The sequence below is a fragment of the Halichoerus grypus genome, chromosome 8, assembly GCF_964656455.1.
Source record: "Halichoerus grypus chromosome 8, mHalGry1.hap1.1, whole genome shotgun sequence".
In the NCBI taxonomy this organism is placed as follows: Eukaryota; Metazoa; Chordata; class Mammalia; order Carnivora; family Phocidae; genus Halichoerus; species Halichoerus grypus.
In genome coordinates, this window is record NC_135719.1 from 75,347,940 (window position 1) to 75,373,695 (window position 25,756).

The window sequence follows — 25,756 nt, forward strand, 5'->3', positions numbered from 1 at the left end:
GTTGACAAATGACAAGATGTTACTCACTGTAAAAATATTATTGCATGCACACAATTTCCTGTTATGGTGCATATATTGAATGCAACTTTGTTCAAAATGAACTGCATATTAAGCCTTCTGATGCCTTCTGATGTGTTCTAGCTTGATTTTGGATGCTATGGAAGTAGCTATTTAAAAAACCTTGCCCTGAATCTAATAATCACAAATAGAAGTGAAATTGCCCCATGAGATGCCACAAATTAAAAAAACGCATTTTATTTGGATCAAAAGTGGTTTTGGCCAGAAATTCATAAAAATATTTCAGATAAAGTATGTGAAGGATGTAGCTCTGGAGACACATTAAGGAGTGTTACTGCCAACCTCTGCAAAAATGAGTGTTTTTCAATAATGACGTACAGATAGGCATGTGCCTATTTATATTTATTATCTATATTTCAAATAATTCAAAGTCGTTAACGACAACTTGGCATCAGAAGTATTTGTGTTAGTGAGGGCCTTAGAAACTCTAACCTCACAAGTGTTAATGTATAATTGGTTCTAATATATTGACTACCTAAAGAATATATATTGTAGTTCCAATATCTATTAGCAATAATAACAGAATCATGTGGTCCAATTTCTTATTTAGCTGAGTTAAACTATCTTTTAATATAAGATATCAAAACATTAAAAATAACATATCAAGAATTCATATATTCTCATTCTCCCTCAAGCCTTGGCATACTTAAATCTAGGTTAATATTACAACACATAACAACTGGAACAAGTTACACATAAAAAGAACAAACCTGAATGCACTCATCCGGAGCAACTCAGGACTCTTGGACATAGAACTCCTTTGGCTTGAAAAAACAACGTCACAGAGGGCATCAGACCTTAGCTAGGGTTATGAACTTAGATGACTTATTCCACTGGATTCAACCGTAGGGCCAAAATAGCCCTGACCAAAGGTTATTCAGTATTCTCAGTGTTAATTACAGTTGTCCTGGTGGTTTACGTTATGTCTGGAAAGAAAATGACAAACAAGCCCATTCTGGATTAGACAAGGCACATGGTAGACACAACACTGAACTCAAGGTCTATATTTGGGCATCAGCATGGGCAAATCCTAACTGTGTTTGGCAGAAATGCAGGTCTAATGATCCTTCCAAGACTAATCCAAACACAAGCAAATGGCTGGATTTGGTAAAATTTTCAGCATACTGCTTTACAAATAAGAAATAGGTCCACTGCATTGTCCAATTTTTTATTTGAAGTCAATATTTAATTCTAAATTTTTTCTATTGTCTTCCCTAGCCTGCATATCTTACAGAGCCATCACACACCATGAGGCAAATATTTTTCTGTTAGATCTTCAGGGTGGGGATTCTATTGAGGTCAGTGTTTCAGAGCTTGGTACAGGATGTTCCTTCAGCTTTCTGAACCCTGGCTCAGTGAAATCACTGATAAGCTGAGCCTTTGCTCTTGATTTCCCACAGAACTGAAAAAAAGTATAGATGAAGTAACTCGGGAGAAATGGGTAAAATGTATTTTCCCAGCCCAGCAAGCTCCCTCTGCCCCGCCCCCACCAACATACTCCCACACATCATCTCTGTCTCTCTTTTCTTTTTTTTTTCTTCCTTTTTGGCTTATGCTGTTCTTTTTTGGTCTCTGGCCCTAGTTATGACAGCTGATTGACATAGCTGGCAGTTCCCTTGGTGTCTGGTTAAGCAGAATTCCCCCTGCAAAACTAGGATGCAAAACAAAGAACAGACATCAGTGTAGAAAGGAAGACAGAACAAAACAAAACCAAGAGAGAAGCAATGTTGTTTGCTGAAAATATTTTTAAATTTTTCAAAAAGAGAGAGCAAACCTTTAAAAGATTGTTTTAATCTTCTGTGTTCTTTTTCTTCCCTCTTCTCTTTCTAGCCATCCCTTCCTTCCCCACCCGCCCCATCCCATACACACTGCTTTTTGGCTTTCATTTCTCCATCTGCCTTCTTCCTTGTATTTTTTCCCTGAGTCATAAACATTTTATCAGTAAAAAGTCTTCCTATTTTTGACCTTCCTCAGAGCCAAGCATTTGTTTTATCTTATTTATTTTTCCACCTGGAGGGTAAAATCATGATAGCATTGAGTGAAATTGTGAGCAATTATTGCTCTGCCTCCTTCCATTTAAAACCTGTCTTCCATGCTTCTACAGAAAACTGGATTTCATGCTGCCCCCAATTCTACCACATGCACGGTACAACACCCCAAGCCTAAGATAATCTTCACAAAAATTTTGTCCCATGATAAATGGCTCTATTTTCCCTCTATTTCAATGTCTATTGGGTGGGTCATTTGCCTAAGAAGTTTCTGTCAGTTTTTTATCACATTGCAAAAGATGCCATAAAATTATGTTCATGGAAGTTTTGGTAACTTAATACATCATCCCTTTGGTGGTATGTTCCTTTTAATACTATTAAGGCAAAGAAACAAATATATAATAATAAAAATTTAAGCCTCAGCAACAGCACTTCTGAGTTATTTTCTGATTTTATAATGCAATCATCTATACTGGTTAGGACAGAGGTTTGTCCTAAGTCTTAGGCAGGGTCCTAAAACTCCTTAGTCTTCTTTCTCTTATAGTAATTTTGCATAAAATTTGAACTCAATACTTTCCTGTTGTTCATTTTTACGTATTTAGTTTTCCTAAACTTTTAGAAGGAGGCTTAGCTTACCTGGCTTTCTTTACCTTCACAGAGAATTCTCTTGTTATTTTGTGTAAGTTGAAAAAAAGATATGGTATAACCGATAAAGGACTTGCATCCAGAATATATAAAGAATTCTTACAACTATGAAAACAAGCAACCCAATTAAAAAGTGGCAGAAGATTTAACAGACATTTAATTTCACCAAGATGATACATAGATGGCAAATTCCATGTGTACAGAGATAAGATACAACGATGCTCAATGTCATTAGTGATTAGGGAAATACACAATTCAAACCTTGAGATATTACTACATACCTATCAGAATGACTAAAATAAAAAGCACTGACCACACCAAATGTTGCTAGAGATGTGGAAGAAATGGAACTCTTCATACACTGCTGGTAGGAATGTAAAATGGTATAACCTCTTTGGAAAATAGTTGGTAGTTTCTGAAACACTTAAATGTACACGTACCCTGTGATCTAGCCATTCTACCCCTTAGTATTTACTCAAAAGACATGAGAGCATATGTCCATTCAAGGACTTGTACAAACTTTAGTTTTATTTATAATTGCCCCAAACTGAAAACAACCTAAATATCTATCAAGAGGTGAGTGGATAAACAAATTGTGGCATAGCCACACAATAGAATACTACTTAGCATTACAAAAAAGAATGAACTAATGTTATATACATGCAACAACATGGGTAAATCTCAAAATAATTACACTGAATTTAAAAAAAAAAAGCCAGAAAAAAAGAGTACCAACATTATCATGCATGCAGCTTATATAAAACTCCAGGAAAATGCAAACCAATCTACAGTAACAGAAAGCAGATCAGTGATTGCCTGGAGGGGAGCAGAGTTGGGAGGGAGAGACAGATCACAAAAAGGCATGAGGAAGCTTTTGGGATGATGGAAATGTTCACTATCTTGAGTGTGGTTGATGATTTCACATATCAAAACTTGTCAAATTGCACACTTTAAATATGTGCAACTTATTGTATGCCAATTATACCTCAATAAGGATAAATATAGTGGCTTGCCTTCTGAGACTTCTTTGCTCTGTTTACCATCCACTGCATTTAACAGACTTTCTCTTTTCTTTTTCTATTAAATTTTTATTCTACTTCCAGAAGTTTCTCCTCACTGTGGGACCCTGTCCTGAAAGGGACTCTGGCATTAAGGGCCATGGAACCCTTGAAATTTTCAGGTCCTGGGGTAAGCAAAACATGTCCCAGTTTCAGGTGCTGCCCTTAAAAGGGCCTGCCACACTGCCAAGCAGCACCTTTTGCCCATATTGGGGCTCTCTTCTCATCCTATTGCTTCTCTCCACTTCCTTTCTCACTGACATCAATAGCATGCAGCTACTGTGGCTGTACATGGTTTGTCCTTGTCCATTTGTCTTTTGGGGTTTATGGGAATGCCTTATCACCTAGGTTTATCCTAAGGCCTATCTATGAGTTTTTAATTTTGCTATCTATTTTTTTTTTTTCTGTTTTTATACAGACTGGGGAAATTCCAAAAACTACACTGGCCAAGGCTGTCTCCATCTTCTTAGAATCCCTGATTGATGGTCTTTTGAGTTTTTCAGACTTTTCTTTTAAATTCCTTTATTGCTCTGTTGAAAAAAATCAAACACAGCACTTTCAAGAGGCATTACATACTGAAATTGGTTGTTTATTCAAGTAATATTTGTTGAGTACCTCCTGCACGCCAGGTACTTATTCCAGGCTTTGGGGATGCAGTAGTGAACAAGGCAGATAACGTCCCTGCTTGCATGGGGCTTTAATTTAACAGGGGAGACAAACTAACACATAAGATAAGTAAAATATATGGATATGGTCTGAATGTTTGCATCCTGCCCCAAAATTCATATGTTGAAATCCTAAACCCCAAGATGATGGTATTAGGAAGTGGAGCCTTTGGGAAGTGATTAGATCATAAGGGCTCTGTTCTCAATATTGGGCTTAGTACTCTCCTAAAAAAAAAAAAAAAAAAAGGCCTCAGAGAACTCCTTCACCTCTTCCACCATGTGAGGATACAGCAAGGAGGTGCTGCCTATGAACCAGGGATCAGGCCCTCACCAGCCACCAAATCTGCTACCACCATGATCTTGGATTTCCCAGCCTCCAGAACTATCAGAAATAAATGTTCATTGTTTCTAAGCTACCAAGTTTATGGTATTTTTGTTGTAGCAGTCTTAACAGACTAAGACATCTATGTATAATAATATATTATTTCAGTTTTTGAAATTGTCAGCACACAGGTGATTAAAGCCTTGGTAATAGATGATGTGATCTGGGAAGAGCATGTAGAATTAGGAGAAACAGAAACCTCAATCATATTAAAATTTTAGGTGCAGAATTAAAGAAGCCATGAAACAGACTGAGAAATAAAAATCACAAAGATGGAAGTAGGCCAGGCAATATTAGGATTACAAATGAAAATAGAGAAGAGTTTATAAAAGGAGGGAGGTACAAAATTACTACTTCATAGAGCTTGTCCATGAAGAAAGGAGAGAGAGAGGGCAATAGCAGAAAAAGGATGAAAACTCTTAACAGTGTGTATTGTTAAGAAGAGAGACAGTTGGTGTTTTGGATTACAGTGAGAAAGCAAGAGGACGGGAGAAACTAGAAAGAAGTGGTGATTTATGTACCACTAGAATCCCTGTTTGGAATACATCCAAACATTTCCCAGCAAGCTTTGATGGAAGTAGAGCCAGGCACCGTCCTAGGCACGGGGTATACAGAAATATAAACTCCACCCACTTCTGCCCCATTAGATCATCACAGTCTAGTGAAAAGGAGAGGAAAATAGACTTAATTTATTAATTACATTAACTATCTTAAATTGGCTGCATCAGCATTGTATACTAGATTGTAAACTAGTTGGTGGAATTTTATTACTGCAAAGGGCTTAGCAAATATCTATTCTCCTTTTTACACTATAAAAATGAACCATAAAAAGCTTAAATAGCTGTCTAAGGCTACTACAGCTCATTAATGGAAGTTTCCCGATTAGGACAGTGTGTCCAGACTCCTAGGAATCTTTTTACTTGAGCAGCACAATGCCTTACTAAAAGCATGCCTATTTATCTTATTTTTAAATACTCCATGCATGTTTTAAATATTTAAAATCCAAATGCTCAATTCCAGCAAAAAAAAAAAAAAGCAGACTTGGATAAATCTGAAACCACCCTGCTACCAACATCTAGAAATAATGGAAAAACATAACAAAAATTTTAAAGCATATATAAGTTTGAAAGAAAAAAAGGAAAATCCCAGGTGGCAAAAACCAGGAAACTGAAAGCCCTAATTGTAAGCACATGAGCTGATTTTGCAGCTGCCCTCGGTAGGGTCCTCTAGTTTGGCAATTAGGGTTGCAAAGCACAGGAGACAAGACCTTGGGCCTATATGATGCAAGGTATTAGAACTGAAACTGAGCATAAAGTCAGGACTTTCAAAGCCACACCCTCAGAGGAAAGGATAAGAGAAAGAAAATAGACCACTACCCAAGAGAGTTGATAAAGAAGACTATCCATGAGCTCTGGGGAAAAGAAAATGAAAAAAATCCCAAGCCTGCAACACGCACAGATTTAAAGACTGAATTTATACCACCTTCACAGTTCATGATTTCACTAAAATGAGAAATTCACAAAAAATTAATCTTTCCATAGGGACACAAAGCAGAAATAAAATAAAACCACTTGGAAGGAATACTTCAGTCTAGAAGGCAGAGAATTCACATACAAACACATGCACACACACACACACACACACACATAGAGCACCACTAAAGATGGTTAAAACTTGCAAAGCACATACAAACAAGAGTCAGCAACAAAACCAATGGGAGGATTAACTTCTTGTAGCAAATGTCGATTGCCTGCCAGAATGCTTTGGGCCTTGGACTTTACCACTTCATGTTCATTAACTCCCAACTGCAGGTATCTGCATGTCTGCCTGAGGGCTGTATCTCTAAAGCAGCAGCATAAGTTCCTCTGTCCTTGCACATAGCCGGCTACATGTTCCATGGAGGTAACACCCACAGAGCAGCCCTCAACCAATGACTAATATGTAAATATCCCAGCTCCCTTGCTCCTGGGCAAGAGAGGGAGGTGTGATAACTCTGAGACATATGTTCTAGCTGTTTCCCACACATTTCTTTCACCTCCCAAATAAGCCACTTGTTTATATTGCATCTTATATTGCATCTTCTCAAGGTCAACTTCTGGAGAAACCAGAACCAATAAAATAATAGAATAATAATTTGAATGAGAATATAAAACAAACCTATTTAAAAGTGTTAAGACATAATAGAAGGAATAGAAACTGTAAGTCAAGAACTAAATCTATAGACAAAAGAAGAGGCAGATTTGGAAAAGAAATTAATAGAGGTCACAGAATAAAAATTACAGTTATTAAAACTTCAGTGGATGAGTTAAACAAAAGGTTAGACATAAATATGAGTTAGTTAGTGACCAAAAACATAAATCTCAGAAAGCTACCAAGAATATAGCACAGAGAGTAAAAGGAAAAAAATAGGTGAAGTATATGAAAAAATTAATAAAAGCTTGGGGGATAGACCAAAAAGTACCAGTATGCCTCCAAAGGAGGTATAAGCTAAATAGAATAGAGATAGTACTCAAAGATAGAAGAGCTTAGAGTTTTCTAAAATTAAAAAAAGATAAGAAAAACCCAGATTCAAGAAACACTAGTCCTGAGCAGAATACATGAAAATAAATTTACACTTAGACACATTCCTAGTGAAATTGCAAAATTATCAGAAAGTCTGAAAAGCAACCAAAGAAAAGAGTGTGTATGTGGAACTATCCATTATAAGCACAGTAAATTTCTCTCAACAGCAACTATAGTCATTAAATAATATCTTCAAAGTGTTAGGAGAAAATAACTATCTACTCCAAATTCATGCCCAGCTGAACTCTTACTCAAGAGTAAGGGCAAAATAAAAATGTTCCTCAGATGAACAAAAATTATGATAGTCTGCCATTCACAGATCCTTCTTAAAAGAACTAGCAAAATTTAGACTTAAGAAAGAAGGAAACTACAGAAGGAAAAAAATATGGAATTAACGAATCAATAGTGATCAAGTTAATAGACAAATATTTAGGAAAACCTGAATAAACTTGAACTATCAGAAGTAATGACCACTTATTTAAAAGGAGGAGCTAAAACCAAGTCTGTACCAAAATGCTAGGTAATAGTAGCATGTTAGATGGGGATGGTAATAGCAGTTAAAATACCCCAATGATCTTGTATTGCTTGAAAGAAAGAAAGATATATTGATCATCCTTAGAGTTTCTTAAGTCAAACATGCATATTAAAAATGTCAGGATAACTACTAAGAGAAATGGAAAGTATTTCTAACAAACTAGTAGAGGAGAAAATAAGAAAAATAAACCTTGTCAATCTAATATAAAGCAAGGAAGGAGAAACAATGAACAAAAATGCCCACAGAAATCACCAAAGATGCTGTAAACATACACACACATCAGTAATCACAATGAAAGTAAATGGACTAAAAAGATGCTCAGATTGGACTTTTAAAATCTAGTTGTATGATATTTTAAAGAGACTTAAAACTATTGCAGAGGCAAGACAAATAGAAAATAGTAAAATGGTATATTTTTTAAAAAGAATATTACTAGTAATTAAAAAACTAAACAGGCCATGGAAAATTCAAGGGAATTATATTGTTCCCATCAGTTAGCTATTGCTCTATTAAAAAACCACCCCAAAATTCAGTGAGTTAAAGCATAAATACCTATACTTGCTCATGAGTCTCGGATCAGCTGGGAACTTGTGCTGCTATGGGCCAGGATCAGCTGACCTGGACTGGGCACACTCAGACATCTATAGTCACTGAATGGGTTGCCCAGCAGTTGCTGGTCTAGGGTAGCTTCATCTACATGCCAGCTCTTGGCTGAGGCAAGGGAGAGATTGGTGAATGGGCTACGTCTCATCATCTAACAGGCTAGCCTGAGCAGTTGGAAGATTCTAAGGAAGACAAGATGCACAAAGACCTCTCAAGGCCTAGGCTTAAAAGGGCACACATCATTTCTGATTCTTTATATTAGCTGAAGCCAATATAACAATGAATAAGATCATAGGAATTTCCCTAAAAAAAAAAGGAGTTCAGTGGAACTTAATGGATCTCTGTACTCTCTATTCAATACTATGTCAGGATGGCAGTGGCTAATACACAGGATATCTGGAGAAAAGAGAAATCAGACTGATTTAAAAATGCAAAGGGGCACCTGGGTGACTCAGGAAGTTAAGCCTAGGACTTCAGCTCAGATCATGATCTCAGGATCCTGGGATTAAGCCCATCCTTGGGCTCCCTGCTCCACACTCAGCAGGGAGTCTGCTTGTCCCCCGTCCCTCCCCACTGCTCATGCACACTCTATCAATTTTTTCTCTCAAATAACAAAATATTTTAAAAATATAAACAAATAAATAAAATGCAAAATATCAGTAGTTATCTGAAGATCTAAAGAAAAATTAGTGAAGATAAAAACAGAAGTAAATAACAGTGGAGGTGGGATGTGTAGAGACTTTTTTTTTCCTGAAATCACCTGCACGCATTGCTTTTTAGACTATGAAAACATCCTTTTTTCCACTGCCACCAAACAATCACAGCTACCTTTATGTAGTATTTGTCCTATCCTTTCTTATAGCCCAAGAAATAGCTATAACACATGCATTCCAAAGGGTATGGTGATTTCCTTACATCAAGACAGTTTTCAAAATAAGAATTTCAACTTGTTCTGAACTTGTTATTATCATACTTTCTCGCTGCTTTTGAATTTAATCTTCCCAATTTAGCTGACAATTATAGAGCAGGCAGGCAAATTCTCTAAGCAGTTATGCCTAGGGGGTTCCATAAAAGAGTAACACTCTTACAGACCATCAGAGCATTGGATTGACTAAAGAGTTTCTGAGAAAAAGGTCAAAAACAGCTGAGCATGTCAAATTAGATTGAAACCCTATGTACTTAAACCACTGAGGTACAGAAGAATAACATGAGGACTAACATGAGGACTATAAATATATATATATATATATATATATATATATATATATATACATATATAAAGTCATCTTCATTATTTTCATTATTTTCTAAACACCTGTACCATCCATTTGAGCAAATAAAGATACTAGAGGAAATAATCTGAAAGATTACAGATGACAAACATTTGACATATTTTAGGAGATAAAATTTGAGACTAACAAAAGCGCTTCTCAGCATATTCAGTATTTAAAAAGGATTTCCACTTTCATTTTCTCAATAGACTTTTAGAATAGCAAAGGAAATAAAAATACCCATGTTAGATAGGAAAATGGAGATTCAAAATCGTAAACAGACTTAACCAGGGTCAAACTTTAGGATTCAATGCTTCGTTCTTAGCAAAAACAGTAGAACAAAACTGTTCCTTCTGACTTTCTTTGTCCTGATGATCACAGTATTACAAATTTAATTCCATCCCTTAGGAGTATCCCCCAAGTTACCTGGGGTTTGACTGCTGAGTTTACAAATTAGGAGATCCACTTGAGGCTAGGTCTCTTCTTCTTGAATAGATTCCTAAAGTCTGAGGCAACGGAAGAAAACTACTTATCTATATTGGATATTTGTACATTCCCTGAAAGTTATTGATTTTAGTTTCTTAGTAACAGAGGTACATGTGGCTAGAGACAAAATAATATACTACCTGATTAAAAGATGTTACAATGATGCCATTCTTTCGAGAAATTTTTGTTTTAATTTAGCTCCTGATAAGAAAAATACATGCTGAAGGGATAAGAGAGAATTAGTGCCAATGCACTGACTTGAATTTTGACAATAAATCATGTCCTTTAGGCCAGTTAATATCGTGAATATCTAATCGCCTCAATACCCCCTTTTACTGCCTTGGGAAGATGAGACTCTGCTAAATATTTATAAATGGCAATTGTCTACACAACTATGCTATTTTCTGGTGTGAGGGAATGCAAATGAGATTGAACAATAAATAAATAAATAAAAGAAAAGCACCAGCTTGCTTTTTCCAGGAAAGTATATCCTGGGACCTTTGGCACTTTTCTGTTTGCTATTTCTATATTAAGCTAACCTTGAGCTAAAGTATTGTGAGACAATGAAAAAAAAAAAAAAAAAGCAAGCAGTATGCAGAATGGTTAAGAAGGGGAAAAGGGCCATGATCATTAGTCTGAGATATGTGAAAGAGAAATCAGAGTATATAATCTACTTGGGGAGAGAACATGTACACACATGAAGTGATTTATCAGGTGTGATGGATTGATTATTAGCAAACGTAAACTAATATGCACAAAGCTTCCATTAACCAGTACATTTAGACAATTAGCATGGACCATAATTAACCTCATTTTTTCATTCATGTGTTTAGCCTGGTGATGCAGGGGGGTGAAGCACCACACACATACACTTTTATTGTTTAAAAATTTCCAAAATGTGGTTTCGGACCTTTGCTGTTCTAGCAAGTAAAATATAGTTACAGTAACATTAGATTTTGGATTTTCTGGGATAGCTCCCATTTCAAATACTTGGCCTCACTGCTTCCATTAAATCTTTCATTCAGGATTTTTTAAAGACTTGATGCTATCAAACTGAATACCAGCAATCTCATATACAGCTACAGATTAAGAAATTATAACAGACTGCCATAAATGCATATAATGTGTGGACATACTCTGTAAGCTTCTCTTATGAAAAGTATGTTTATTTTATTAACATATTTTTCTCTAAAGTATATCAAAAGATTACAGTTTGTCCAAGATTCCAGCTAATTGGTCTACCAAAGAATTAATAAATATAGAGAAAATATTCAGAGACCTGATCAGACTTAATGCAGTTAATACAGATATAGGATTTGAGTCATGACTATGAAAATGTAAAATGGCATTTTTGATACATCATAATATTCATATAACATCATGTCAGATAGTGTAGGTTAGTCCACTCAAAAAGTTTCTTCTTTGCCTTCCTCTACTGTAAAAGTTGGAAAGTTGAATATTCAATTTCCCAGCCTTTCTTGTAAGTAAGCAGTCATGGGACACAGTTCTCCACAATGAGTTTAGGCAGAATTCTGCTGAAAAGGCTTCGTTTCCAGAATTAAAAGACAAAGTGTCACAAAGAACAGTTTCCCCTTTTTTCCTGCTTGAAATACAGACAGGATGCCTGGAGGTTCAACAGTCATCCTTATACCAATGAGTCAACCCAGTAAGAAAAAAGCAAAGATAACCCTGGTATTGTAAAGCTGCTACATCATTGCCAGAAGCAATCATTTGTAGCTTTTATTGTATGCAAGACCGCCCCCCACAAAACAAACAAATAAACCCACCCAATATATACCTTTTTTTTTGAGCTATTATTTATTTTGGTTCCTACAGCTGACCACACTCCTAATTAATGAAAATGTCTTCTATTTGTACAAAGTTTAATAGGGGCACTTTCCCCTCTACTATTATCTCATTGTTTCTAACCACAAATTTGTGCAGTAGGCTAAGTAGTATTAGTCACAAAACTAGTGACAATAATAATAATACCAGCTTAGATTTATAGCACTTACTATGTGCGGCCAGTATGCCAAGTATTTTATAAGGCATTATCTCATAAAAGCCCTAGTCTTTTGAAAGCACTCTCAAAAATTTTTTTAAACTATTAGTTCCAAAAACATACCACAAATCATTCTTATATACTTAGCAAATTCAAAGTACAAACAATTCGTAGCCATTTTTCGATTTTTTTTTCTAAGAAACATCAATAAGAGGCATTTAGCCACATTCTATTTCTATGTATTTGAAAAAGAGGAAAACTTTCCTTACCCCTGCTCACTGAGCTGGATTGGATGTTGTTCCTCTGCTCCCATAATACCATTTCAACATCTCCGTCACACCTTTGTCACATCCTATTAAAATTACCTATCTCCCCAAACAAGATTTTCTTATGCATCTTTGTATTGAGTGCCACCTAGCATACTTCATATAACATTGTATACATGCAGTAAATATTTGTCCAGTAAACAAAGAAACTTTTAAAATATTGTCTTTGATCTCTTTTTCTGTAATAATATAAGGTAAATAATAAAAGGTAAAAAATAACTTTTACATTTCAATTATCATTGGATTATATTGTCCTTTATTTCTGCCTCTAGCAAAATTTTTTAAAAATCTGAAAAGGGCTAAGATGCCTGGGTAGCTCAGTTGGTTAAGTTGTCTGCCTTTGGCTTGGGTCATGATCCTGGGGTCCTGGGATGGAGCCCCAAAGTCAGGCTCCCTGCTCAGTGGGGAGTCTGCTTCTCCCTCTCCCTCTGCTTCCCTCCCGCCCCCCACCCCACCCCTGTGCACATCCTTGCGCTCTCTCTCCCACGCCATCTCCCTCTGAAAGGGGCTTACAGCAATTTGACTTTGTGATTGTAGGGACTCCAGAATATTACCATATTTTGTTTAATTTACAAAGATGGTGAGCCTCTGATGCTCCTTCCCCTCGCTAAAGAAAAGGGAACCAAAACAATTAGGAAATTTTGTTGAGTCAAATTATTTGTTTCGCTTAAACAATTGTCAATTCAAACACAATAGTAAATATTATCTGTTCATGAAGGCACAGTTTAAGTCCAGATTAAATGTCCAAAAAGTGAGAAATTTGTCTTCTCTGGCTAAGACTTCTATCAATCAAAATAACAGCAGTAGTTCTTCCAATGTTAAAATATATAAACATACATACATGCATGTATACATGAATATCAGTGTGTACATACATGTATGTATACACACATATCCACATGTGTATACACACATACATAAACATGCACATGTGTGTATACACAGAGACATATATATACATACAATTCTGTAAAAATATTCTGTTCCTTACATGTGTGCAGAATTGATAAAAGTTTTAAATTTCAATCTCAAAACATTTTTAAAATAATGACAAGGCTAATGAAACCCGAAAGTTGATGAAAAAATTCAAATGCTTAGTCTCAAATTCTTTAAATGAATAATTGCATTCAGAAGGTCTGCTAAACTTGGCCTTTATGTTTCCTATCCTAGTATACCTTGTATATTGAGAAATCAACAAAATTATTCAAAATTCAAGGAACAACATTTGTATCTTATTAAGTATATTCTTGGAAATAATCTCATTATTCTAGCTATCAACACATAAGGTTTTAAGCAAAGGGTTATATAAATGTTATTGGTCTATGTCTTGTTTAGAGTATTATCAGTTTGTAATTACATGTTTTCTAAGATGCATTGAGTCATTAGATCAATAAACACAAGAGGAACTAAGGAAGGAAAACTGTTATTGCTATAATTATGTCATAGGTCTGAATGCTACCTATGAACAAATTTTTGGACGAAAAAATTCAGAGTTATAAAATTATGTTTGCATGTGGTTAAATTGCACATGTTTGGGATTATATTATATAAGGCAACAAAATTGTGAGCATCATCTTTCCTTTCTTCCTTCTGAGCAAGCTAGATCCCCAAAGTAGCTTTGAGGATAGTTTATTTATGGGCCTGCTAGTTCAGGAGCCACACACCAATTCATCATGCTCCTGCTTTGTGCCATCTGTTATAAATAAATATCCCTGCCTGCAACTTTCTGTCGGGGCATGTGTTTACTGTTATGCAGATGAATGCAATATGGGAAGACATTAAAGTTAAAAAAGAGAAAAATTGCTTATGAAAATGTCTATCGAACATATATATTCCTACTACTTGTGTACAAAGTTTTGGATCACATGAAGGCCTATAGCCCAAGCAGGCTCTGACTCAGAGCTCTTCGTTTAGCTTGCAACTACCTGGGGAGTAGGTGCAAAACAAGCAGGGGCTAACATGGCTAGGTTAACAAAGAAGTGCGCACAGCCAAGTCTTCTTCCCGGAGTGCTTTACCATTTTACACAACATACTGCTGTGACTTTGGGGAGAGGACAGACAGGTACTGTGGGAACAGTGTTAGAGAGTTTTGAAGGTGGCAGTCAGCGCTCAAGCTAAAGAGTGAAGAAAAGCCTCCAGGGGCCTTTGATAAGCAGAGTGACATGGTCAGAGTTCTCAGAAAGCAAAATAATTCTGAGAAGTGTGTAGGAAATGTTTGACGTGGAAAGAGCCTGGAAGGTTGGGAATTAAGCCAGACAGAGAAAATGATGACAGTGACTCCAAGAGTCAAACACCATAAACAACCTCTGGAACCAGTTATTGAATTCTCATGCACACTTGAAACTGTTGAAGGCCCTTTCCTCCTATAGCACCTTAGGCTTCTCTACCACCTTCCCAGAATTCCCACAGACCTAGAACTAGGAAGGAGCCGTCCACAAGGACAGAGGAGGAGACATCTACAACACACTATATTTCAGTAAGTAGACAGAGTTATCTGGAACCCCTTCTGTCGACAAGACGACATAAGGCCCAGAAAAATCACATGTAGCAATACAGTGCTGAGAAAACATCACATTGACTTACTAAAAACTTGAACCAGGATTTTTCCCCAAATAGGAAGAGCAATAAAATTAGGACACGCAATTGAAAGACATCTATTTGACTTCAGCTTGCTTCAACTGATTATAGTATTTTTCATACTTAGAGTATCGAAAACATATCACTGTTTTCAGCAGTGAAATAGAGAAATTTGGTTCTTAATGCGGGTAACTTTACCTTAAAAATGTGTTTACAATCATGATTTTTTTCTTTATGTTATAAACTTAAAAACTATGTAACTTGACTATGAATTTACTGGAATTCCTTATGGCCCAGGTAGAATGTTTTACTTGGTAAATCTGTATGAGGAAAGGATACCTCTAAATTAACATAAGAAAATAAGTGATTTCCCAACTTCAAGATCAAGGACAACCCTCACCCCCAGGGTGTCATTAAAGACTTGATATCTTTTCCAAAGAATATTTTTTAAAATATTTTATTATTTATTTATTTGACAGAGAGAGACACAGTGAGAGAGGGAACACAAGCAGGGGGAATGGGAGAGGGAGAAGAAGGCCTCCTGCTGAACAGGGAACCTGATGCGGGGCTCGAGCCCAGAACCCCGGGATCACGACCCGAGCTGAAGGCAGACGCCCAACGACTGAGCCACCAAGGCTCCCCCCAAAGAATATTTTTGAAAGCCTCTTCTATTGGCATTTCAATATTCTGCAATGTTGTCTGTTAGTCATTTTATTATTTCCTTTAAAGATTTAATTCAATTCTCTTTGATGTGTTTCTCAGAAGTTTAATTGTTTCTATTATTTATATTTTTAGAACAAGATTTCTCCTTGAAAATAGGCCCTGATCTTTTCATTTTTTATTGGACTTAAATATTTCTGCTTGGAAATCAGAGTTTGTGATTGAATTTGAATTTAAAAAAAAAACAAACAGAAGATGGGAGCCTGGGTGGCTCAGTCAGTTAAGCATCTGACCTTGATTTTGGCTTAGGTCATGATCTCGGGGTCATGGGATCAATCCCCGAGTTGTTGGGCTCTGCATTGGACACAGAGCCTGCTTAAGATTCTCTCTCCCTCTCCCTCTGCCCTCCTCAGCCACCCACTCCCTCCACATACGAGTGAGTGTGCTCTCTCTAAAACAAAAAGACTACCTTTCATTAAGAGCAAATATTATCATTCTAACCAATTTGTTTTGTTCATGAGGTTTTCCAATTTTGAAAATTTCCAGAATCCTAATTTTAAAACTGTCTTGTAAAAAGTAGGTTACTGATAAGAAAGTACCTACAATTATTCATTATATATCAAACTGCTTGATTTGGGGTTCTAGTAATTGCTAAAAGTGGTAATCACTAATTAATTATAGGCAAATTAATAAATGCCCAATTACACTTCTAAATCATGATTTAAATAGATTTACAGGTAAGGAATAGACATTTGTGCATTCCTCCACCTGGCAGAGTTCCATATTAAGGATGAACTTTTACACCTGTAACATTTAAAGTGGCAGAGTGAGTCCTACTTTTAACTCTTGCTCTTATTTAAGCGATTGCACTGGCAGTTCCTGGATATGGGCTTTGCACTAAACAAGTTCCACACTTAAACAAAGTCAAGTATGCACGAGCATTTGTGGCGCAACATAAAAAGAAGTTGGTGTAGGGTTTGGGTGCAAGTTTCAGTCTTGATATTTTCTACTTTGCCAATCAGCCTGAGTGTTTCTTTCTTCCTTTCTACCTGAACTGTTTGCCGGAGAGATGACAAATAATGGAACTGATAGTAACTTTCCAGTGAGTAAGAACAGTCCCTTCTATCTGAGAGGAAGAATGTCAGGTCTGCAAAAGCCAAATGATCCAAAGTACTCGAGAGGAAAAACACCCAGCATGACTCCAGCACCTTGGGTCTCCTCCCCAAACAAGCCCTCTGCTGCTATCAGTTTTGATAAGCAGGCTTTCCTCACCCATGAGGCTATAACATGATAATGTCATTCAATAACCCTCACACCCTTTCCTGCTATTTGTCCAGCACAGGAAACTGAGGATTTTCTTGTCGTGTGGACACAGCGGAAATATCTAGCCAGCAAATACTGACCCTTGCATGCAAACAGACCCATATCCTCTTTCCGCCTGACAACTTCCTTCCTGCATGCTAAGAACAATCTACCCTTCATTTTTTTTTTCCGGACTTTATACTGACTACTCTGAAAGCCCTTGGGGAGACCAATGTAAACTTCCACTCAACAGCTGGATTCTCAGACAAATAGGCTGACATTGAACATGGTTTAAGGCACTGAAGATGCCCTCTATACATGGTGATATTGTATGAAAACAGTGTCTACATACCACAGATAGACATGTGCCTGAAGAATTTGGCCTCTCTGGACAATTGCACTAGATATTTCAGATCAGAATCTAAAATAATTAAACTTATAGGCCAGAAAGTTCTCTTTAGCTATACTGCAGAACTGGACCTTCACACTTGGGAATTTAAGACATAACCATTTAGACCTGGAGAGGCAGAGGCAGTTTCACACCCAAATTAGCAGCTAAATCCATTTTGTTCAACCCAGCACCAGAGTGGGCTTGCTAGAGATATTAAAAATCACTATCTATCTTTGAGTTAGGTAGTAAGACTTAGTGAGGTAAGTTATTTTGCTAGTTAATCACACCTCACATCTCAAGCAAGGACAATGTGGCTTATCAAATTTCTTTCTGAAATAATGAAAGCTTAAGCTTGATAGTCAAAAACCTTCTGTTCATTGGCTATATTTAATTATCAGAAAAACTTATTGATATTCAAAAGACAAAGAACTCAAGCTCTGAAACCTAACCCAAATTAAAAAAAATAAAAATAGGCATCATTTGCATCCTTGTATGAAATCGGTGTCTTAGAATGTGGTGGCTCATAATGGGCAAAATTAAAAAGCTCATTTAATATTGTCAATAATGTCATTCGGTTTAAAACGTTTCACTTCCTGAACAAACCTTGTATCAGGATATGCCTAGGCAGCCAAAGCTCAGGAGCATATAACAGGGAGGAGAAGAAGGCTATCTGTTGAAGGCAAGGCTGCCAAGCCTGAAGTCTGTTATCACCAGCTGCCTCTTTCCTCATATGTCCTCAAGTGCTCTCCAAAACTTCTACACATAAAATGATACCTAACAATGGTAAAAAAGAATAAACACTGCTATGTTTTTAGGGCAGTTGTTGAATTGGTAAATAGCATTCATGGCCACTTATGACCTTTTATCAAATTATCCAACTGATGAGTTTTTAGGTCTTTAATCCAAACATAGAAATTTATTTAAAAATGTATAATATTAAAGGAAGTTTAAAAGTACTGAGTGTTGTCAGCAGCATTGTGGTGAGGGACGGACTCAAACTCAGTCTTCTAGTCCCTAACCAATAATTCATTCGACCAATAAAATAAACATAAAAATAATATTAAAAGTATTCCAAACACTTATTCAGTGCTTCTCTTTTGCCATGAAATGTGCTAAGAATTTTGCACTGATTATCTCATTTAAACTTCACTATAAACCTAAAAGTCAGATAGTATTATTTTACAGTATTGCATTACTAGCTGACATTTACTGAGCACTCACAATGTGCAAAGCACAGAACTAATTAAATTAATCCTAACAAGAACCCTGAGATAAAAGCATTATTCTAACTTTTACAGATGAAGAGACTGAGAGCTGAAAAGACAATTAAGTGGTGGGGCTGGACCTAGGAATCAGGGAACCTGAAAGTTTAGAGCCTAAGACCTTGAGGGAGTCATTGAGTCTCAGGTTCCTCATCTCTGACATGGGTCTAAAAATAACTGCCCCAACCCCCTCACAGGACTGTAAATGGGCCAAAGGAGAAAAGGCGTGTGAAAAATTAAAATGGAATTTCTCTAACCCTTAATGCACACAATTTCAATTCACTAGGGTAAATGACAAGCTGTACGTCAATTAAACATAAAAGCCACATTTCTCCTCTGTGGCTTTTTGTTTCTTCACTTCCTTTAACAATTTCTGACATTTTCATAAGCTTGTTCAAAAGAAAGAAAGCTATGCCATTTTGAGAGCAAAGAGCAATTTACTTCATAATTGATTGGGTAAAATGTCAAGAAAATGAAGAAACAGAAGGGTATTGGTGTTGGCTGCAGCTATAAAAACAACCCAGTGTAACATGGATGAAAGTTATGGAAAAGCACAGTAAGAGAGAATCTTATCCATCTATAGTTATTTGCTCAAAGATGCTGCTACCTCAATTCTAATATTCATCCTTGAAAGCAAAAGGCACTGATTGGCCCATTTTATTTCAGTGCTTTCTTTGAGAGGCATGATCTCAGAAGGAAGTTACGGAGCAGCAGAAATACTCAGTGTCTCCATCACAGAACCCCAGTGCTAGGAGGCTCCTGCTCACATACCCACAGCCATACAAGGCTCCAGTCCCACAAAGGCAGCTCCTAGAAATACTAACCCTTCCAAGAGAGAAGGTTACCTAGAGTGTAGGCATGAACATATACCACTCCTGAAGGGAGCCTCAGCTTGGTTTGAATAGATGGGCTAGAAAGGAGAGAGTTTTCAATAATTTCATATATTATCTGCCTCTGTTCTCTCTTCCATAAGGATGGCTGAATGGCAATAATAACTAATGTTTACTGAATGCTCCCATGTGCAAGATACTGTGCCAAGCAATCCACATTATCTCTCCTAATCCTGACTACACCCCTCAATGTAGATACTATAATCTTAAGCATAAAGAACTTAAAGAACAGAGAGATTAAGGGTGTACAACTTGTGACAGAGCTATGATACAAGTCCTTAAAATTTGATTCCAGTCTCTGTGCTCCATACATTAAAGGATAGCTTCTGATTAATAATAATAATGATAATAGTAATAACAACAACAATAATAATTAGAAGAAAATAAACAGTGAGTTTATTTCCATCAAAAAATCAACAGATAGTTGTGCCATGCTAGGTATAAAGTAATGAATAAGGTAAGAATGTCTTACCTCTGTCAACATGGAGTTTGCTGTCTAGCAGATAAAATAGAACAAACAATTTTTCAATAGAACAAATAATTTTTAAGTGCATTGAATCTTATTTAGAGTTTTAAGTATACATCCTAATAGAGCATACCTCAAGGACCTTTTAACCTAGCCCAGGGGATAGGTTAGGAAGCAACGTGTAAATGGAAAGAGGAAGGATGAGTAAGTATTAAGTAGATAAAAGGAAGATGAAGAGCCTTCCAGAGAAAGGTACTGGTGGAGTGAGTGAGTGTGTGTGTGTGTGTGTGTGTGTGTGTGTGTGTAGGAAAGGAGCATTTCAATACAAACCAACTCCATACATCCCTAGTCATATACAAAGAATGGTATGAGTGTTCTCTGTTATACAAAGATGAGTAAGGTGAAGCCACACTTTCAGAAGCTCACAATGTCATAGAAGAGATAAAACCATACAGAAATACAGGGAAAACACTGGTAGGTGGCATGAGGAGACACAAACAAGATATCAAGAAATGGTAAAGAAAGAAATTAAAATACTGACATGAAGGGGAGTTTTTAACTGGTCCTTGAAGGATGGGATAACCTTTGAAATTTGGTGAATGATCTACTCATGAATGGGGAACAAATGGGAAAAGTAGGCGTTAGCCAGCATATAAAGGCTCAGCAACCCCTACCCTCAGCCCAAAATAGGAATAAGATCCCCAAATGAGGGAACTGGGGGTAGGTAGCTAATGAAAACTGAGGCATGGAGATGACAGCAGAGACAGTAGTAAAGAGTAGGTAGGAGGGCTTGTGCTGAGTGAATTCCTGGCATTGCTCCCAGTTTTTCCCCTCTCCTGGAAAGTGTGGGGTTGGGAGGGCAGGCTGAGTTTAAAAGGCAGACACAAGCCTGGGCAGATATCTGCACCCTATGCAGCAACATGAAAAGAACAAACATGTTAAAAAGAGAATGAGAAAAGACATTATTATACTTCAGAGAACAACAGCAAAATTGTAGTTCAGAGACCTTTTTTGTGTTTGGGAACACAAAGCACCTGAACTGTAGTAGCTAGTCATTGAGTAAGTGTAAAGAGAATCTGAAAGCCCATGAAATAAACACATGAACTTCACAGAAGCAGAAAAAAGCAAGATGGAAAATGTGAATTCAGAAAAGAGAAGGAAGAAGCTGGAGAACTGACCTGTGACTAATAAACAATTGTCAACTCCCTAGCATGATACACTGTAATAAATAATAAGCAGAAATACACCTGTACAATATGGCTACAATAAATAATGACAACAAATATTTGTAGAATTATTTATAGTGCCTGAAGCATGTATTTTGACATATATTATTTCAACTAATCTTGTAAACTACCTTGTAAGATAAGTATAAATCATGTCAAAATGGAATGCCAGTAGATACTTATCTATTGAGAGATAAATGGCCAAGAACTAAGATTCTAAATACCTAAGTCCTGTCCTAGACCAGTCATCTCTCCATAAGTTCTCTGAATTAAAAAAAAAAAAAATGCCCCAGGGAACAAAGAATGATTTATTACTATCTGAGGCTTTGACCTCAACACTGACATGGACACTAGCCTTCTGGGCCATGTGGAAGATTTTTGCCCTAGCAAAGCAGATTCAACTAGAGTACAGACAAAGCAATTCTAAAAGCCTATACTGCCTCCTACCACCTGCCATCCAAAGCCTAACCATTAGATCTAACCATTCCAGTGGAAGAAAAGTCCAATCCAGAATGCATGTGCCAGTCGGAAGCAGTAGAAATCACAAAAGTAAGAATGACTGCCCTGGATCTCAGTCTAGACTTTGGGAACCTCTTCCAAGTCACTCTTGCTTTACCAGCCTTGTGGCAATATGAAAGATGGCCTGTTGCCTCGACAGGGAATTTATCCAAGCTCAAAGGGCAGGGACAAGGAGATCAGAAAAGGCCACATGAGTGTGATGCAGTCTTCGACTTGGCACAGCCTTTAGTACGTACTGAGTCAATGAAATGAACCCAAACAATTCATAGCGTTCCTCTAGAGAAGAAGCCCTCAGCTTCTTTCTCCCACAAAGAAGTATTTGTATCCCCACTTGATAGTTGTCAATGGCTTGACTAAGAACATACAATCATGAAAAATGAACCAGAAATGGAATCCAGATCTTTTACTTCAAATTCCTTGCTCAGTTAAAGTGAGAACTTTAATATTTTATTCAATTAAATTTTCATGATATGATTTTTATATTCACAAATAATATCTTTGTTTCCTAAGTCCCATCTTAAAAACTCATTTTGGAGAACAGAAATGCCTGAAGCAATTTTATATTAAATAAAATGGCAATATTGTCGTTATACTGATGTCTTCTCTGAAATACTCATGTTAGTGCCCAAGGACGGGCCAGAAACAGGACCACACCCTGATTTACACTGCCCTATTTGCTGAATATGAGGAGTGCATAGAGCACTGTAGACCTGAGTCCACATGAATTTAGTAATGTTGAAGCAGGGCCCCCAGCTATTGTATTTTTCCACATCTTTGCGAACACAGGGGAAAGCCCCAGTCGTTGGAAATCTTGTTCTGAGAATCAAGATTCTGTAACAAGGGACTCATATGACTTGCCAACAAGTTGGTGGGTACATTTTGGAAGCCATTTTAATCTAATATTTTGCCTCAGGAGAGCTTGTTTGCTTTTAATAAAAGTCCTCAATAAGGATGGATGACCCAGTACATCATTTCTCTTGCTTCTAATTTAAGAATCTGGTACATAAAAGCATAAAGAGTGTGAAGGAAATGGATCATGACCTTATGACATTTGGCATGATTTCTGAGGCAGGTGTCAGATAGGTTCATAAGCAACTATCTTGCCAAATCTTATCAAAACCTAAAAGACAAAAAGAGAAGAAAAAATACACACATTATAATTGACATCAAAAAGGAAGTCATTTTATTTTTAGTTCATTTGCTTTGGAGGGAGAGCCAACTAACTGGAAAGAGTCCATAATTTAACCAACATCAGATCGTCTTACTACATTCCCCATTGAAACTTAATAAATGTTAGTTTCCAGATTTACTGACTTCACAATTTTCTCCAGTTAATGATCAGCAAGTACCTTTTATTACTTTAAATGAAAACAAAATGAAGACCTGAAATCTCATGATCAAGAATTGATTTCTGGCAGACAAGCAAAATTGTTTGGTCTATTTTTATGGTTGATATAATTGTATTCAAAACCCATAAACAATGTACATCCACTTCAATACTTTTTCAGCTCGTCTTTGGTCATAAACTTTAATTAAAACAAAACATCCCTTAGGTAAATCAAAGGAAGTGCCATTGAAATAATATAAACACCCGAGGAACCTTGGGCTGTTTCCATGCTCAAGTCTGATTAGATGGAAAAGCACCAAGCACTTGTGTCAGTAGACCAACCAATAGAGTTTGTGACTATGAGAACTTCCTCTAGTATTAAAGATCTTTGGCATAGTTTTGGGGAAAACTTGTGCCAAATTTCTCTATTCCAAGAGAGGGTTTTCCACTTGGAGGCTGTGGTATCTATAAAGGCTATCTTTCATGAGCAGGGTGTCCTCTATTTAGCTGTCAGAAGGCCTGTCTATCGCAGGACTCAGACTGTCTGTCCCATTTGGCTGATGTCAGAAACTTATGCTAGAGTTATGGCAGAGAAAACATGTTTTCCATTACGCCCGCACCAAAGTGTTGATTAAGGTGGCACATGTCAAACCTGGGAGTAGCCAGCACTCAGAAATAGTATAGACCTTTTACAGATGCTGAAATTGTTTCCAGAAATTCAACATCTCAGCTTATCTTTTTTTTCTTTTTCTTTTATTTTTTTTAAGATAGAAAAGAACCCAGAGCATTTGTGCTTATTTTTAAGCTAGTACTTTAATCATGCCTGATTTTTTTTTTTTGTACCATATTCAGACCTTTCCTTTGTGTTTGCGGTCAAAGAATCTTGAAAATTGACAAGTGGATTCCATAAGGGGCAAAGATTTCAAATTTTACTTGAGATTTAGTGCTATCTATAAAGGGTCCTCTTTATAAGAAAATTATTCTTAAGGTTTTTAGAATTCTGAGCCCTTATAAAAGCTGTCAAAACTACACATTCTTTCTCAGAAAACAATTGGGCAGGATCACAAACCTATGTGCAACACTTAAGAGTTCCAAGGGCCTCAGGTTAAGGAGGACTGTTCTAAATAAAGCCAGAAATAATCATATAGCTGGCAGATTGAATTTTTGCTGATATCTAAGAATAGAATCTCCTCACAAAACATTAATACTGGTAAGTCCATGTAATTTAAGCAGTTGTTAGGGGTTGTTAGAGTCTTCTCGTCCTGGAAAGTAGTAAAAACCAGAGGTTATCCCAAAGGCCAGCAAGCCCTTATGCGTAAGTCTCCCATGGAAGGCCAACTTCTTGGAGAGTATACTGGTTTCCAATGACCAAAAGTCAAAACTACATTACTTCTCTTTTAGGAAATACACAGGCAGAGTCTAAAAGTGACAATGACTAGGGTTGCCAGATTTAGTAAATAAAATACAGAACAGGGAGTTCAATTTGAATTTCAGATAAACAATAAACAATTTTTAGTGTAAGCATATCCCAAATACTGCATGAGACATGCTTGTAACCAGAAATTATTCATTGTTTATTTGAAATCAAATTTAACTGTATTTTAGCTGGCAACCCTTTCATGATCCAGTAATTCACAGCCAGATTACTAGCTACTCCTGAAAGTGGGATCTAGGTTTCTAGTACTTTCTAAATAGTAGGTAATGCGAGTTACCTGTAGATTTCACGGAGCCACTGCAGTGCACTCTTGCGCTACCAGTAGTTAAAGCAAGTCAAAGTGATAAGAGATTGATATTTATCACCCTAATTTTTCCCCTAATTATTTAACCTTGGCTCACAAAGTCATTTCTTCATCTTTCTCTCACCCCTAAATCTGGGTGTTTGACAGTCTTCAGTCCTCAACCTTGTCTATTCTTCATCCTTTCCCACTTTGCATTTTCATGTACCTCACCACTTCAATAACTTTACTAACAACTCCCCAATCCACAATGCTCTTCATTCTAATTCCAGACTGCTTTTTTCTGGTGCCAGCTGAGCCTTATGTCGGAAATGGACTCATTAAGCCCCACAATGGTGCACCTGGGTGGCTCAGTTGGTTAAGCGTCAGACTCTTGGTTTCGGCTCAGGTCATGATCTCAGGGTTGTGAGATGAGTCCCGTGTAGGGCTCCATGCTGGGCATGAAGCCTGCTTAAGATTCTCTCTCTACCTCTGCCCCCCACTCTCCTCGCATGTACTCTCTCTAAAACAAAACAAAACAAAACAAAACAAAACAAAACAAAACAAAACCATAATAACATCTCAACGCACCACCAACTAGCAAAGCAAAGTTTGTTGTCTTATTTCCCTTTTTCCTTATTCCACACTCCTAGATTTAGTTAACTAAATCCTGTAAAGCTACCTGTTAAATATTTTCCCATTCACTACATCCTTTCATTTTCCTTTCCCCATACTCTAGCTCAGATCTTCATCATCCCTTTCCTGTATTAACTGTGTTAGCTTTAAATTCATCTCCCCACTTCTATTCTTTTGCCACTGT

The 25,756-nt window shown here is 36.8% G+C and overlaps 1 protein-coding gene across 9 annotated transcripts in view; it reads right to left on the reverse strand.

The window, feature by feature from the left end:
- Positions 1–25,756, reverse strand: part of LOC144378832 (uncharacterized) — a 542,559-nt gene that overhangs the window by 398,876 nt on the left and 117,927 nt on the right. The window contains exon 4 of one of the 9 annotated variants that reach the window (XM_078053410.1): positions 22,936–23,014. The exons of the other annotated variants lie outside the window; for them this stretch is intronic. Within the exon in view, the coding sequence (XP_077909536.1) occupies positions 22,936–22,983 (48 nt within the window). The 5' untranslated portion in view covers positions 22,984–23,014. The remainder of the gene's footprint in view (positions 1–22,935; positions 23,015–25,756) is intronic. 9 annotated transcript variants of the gene reach the window in all.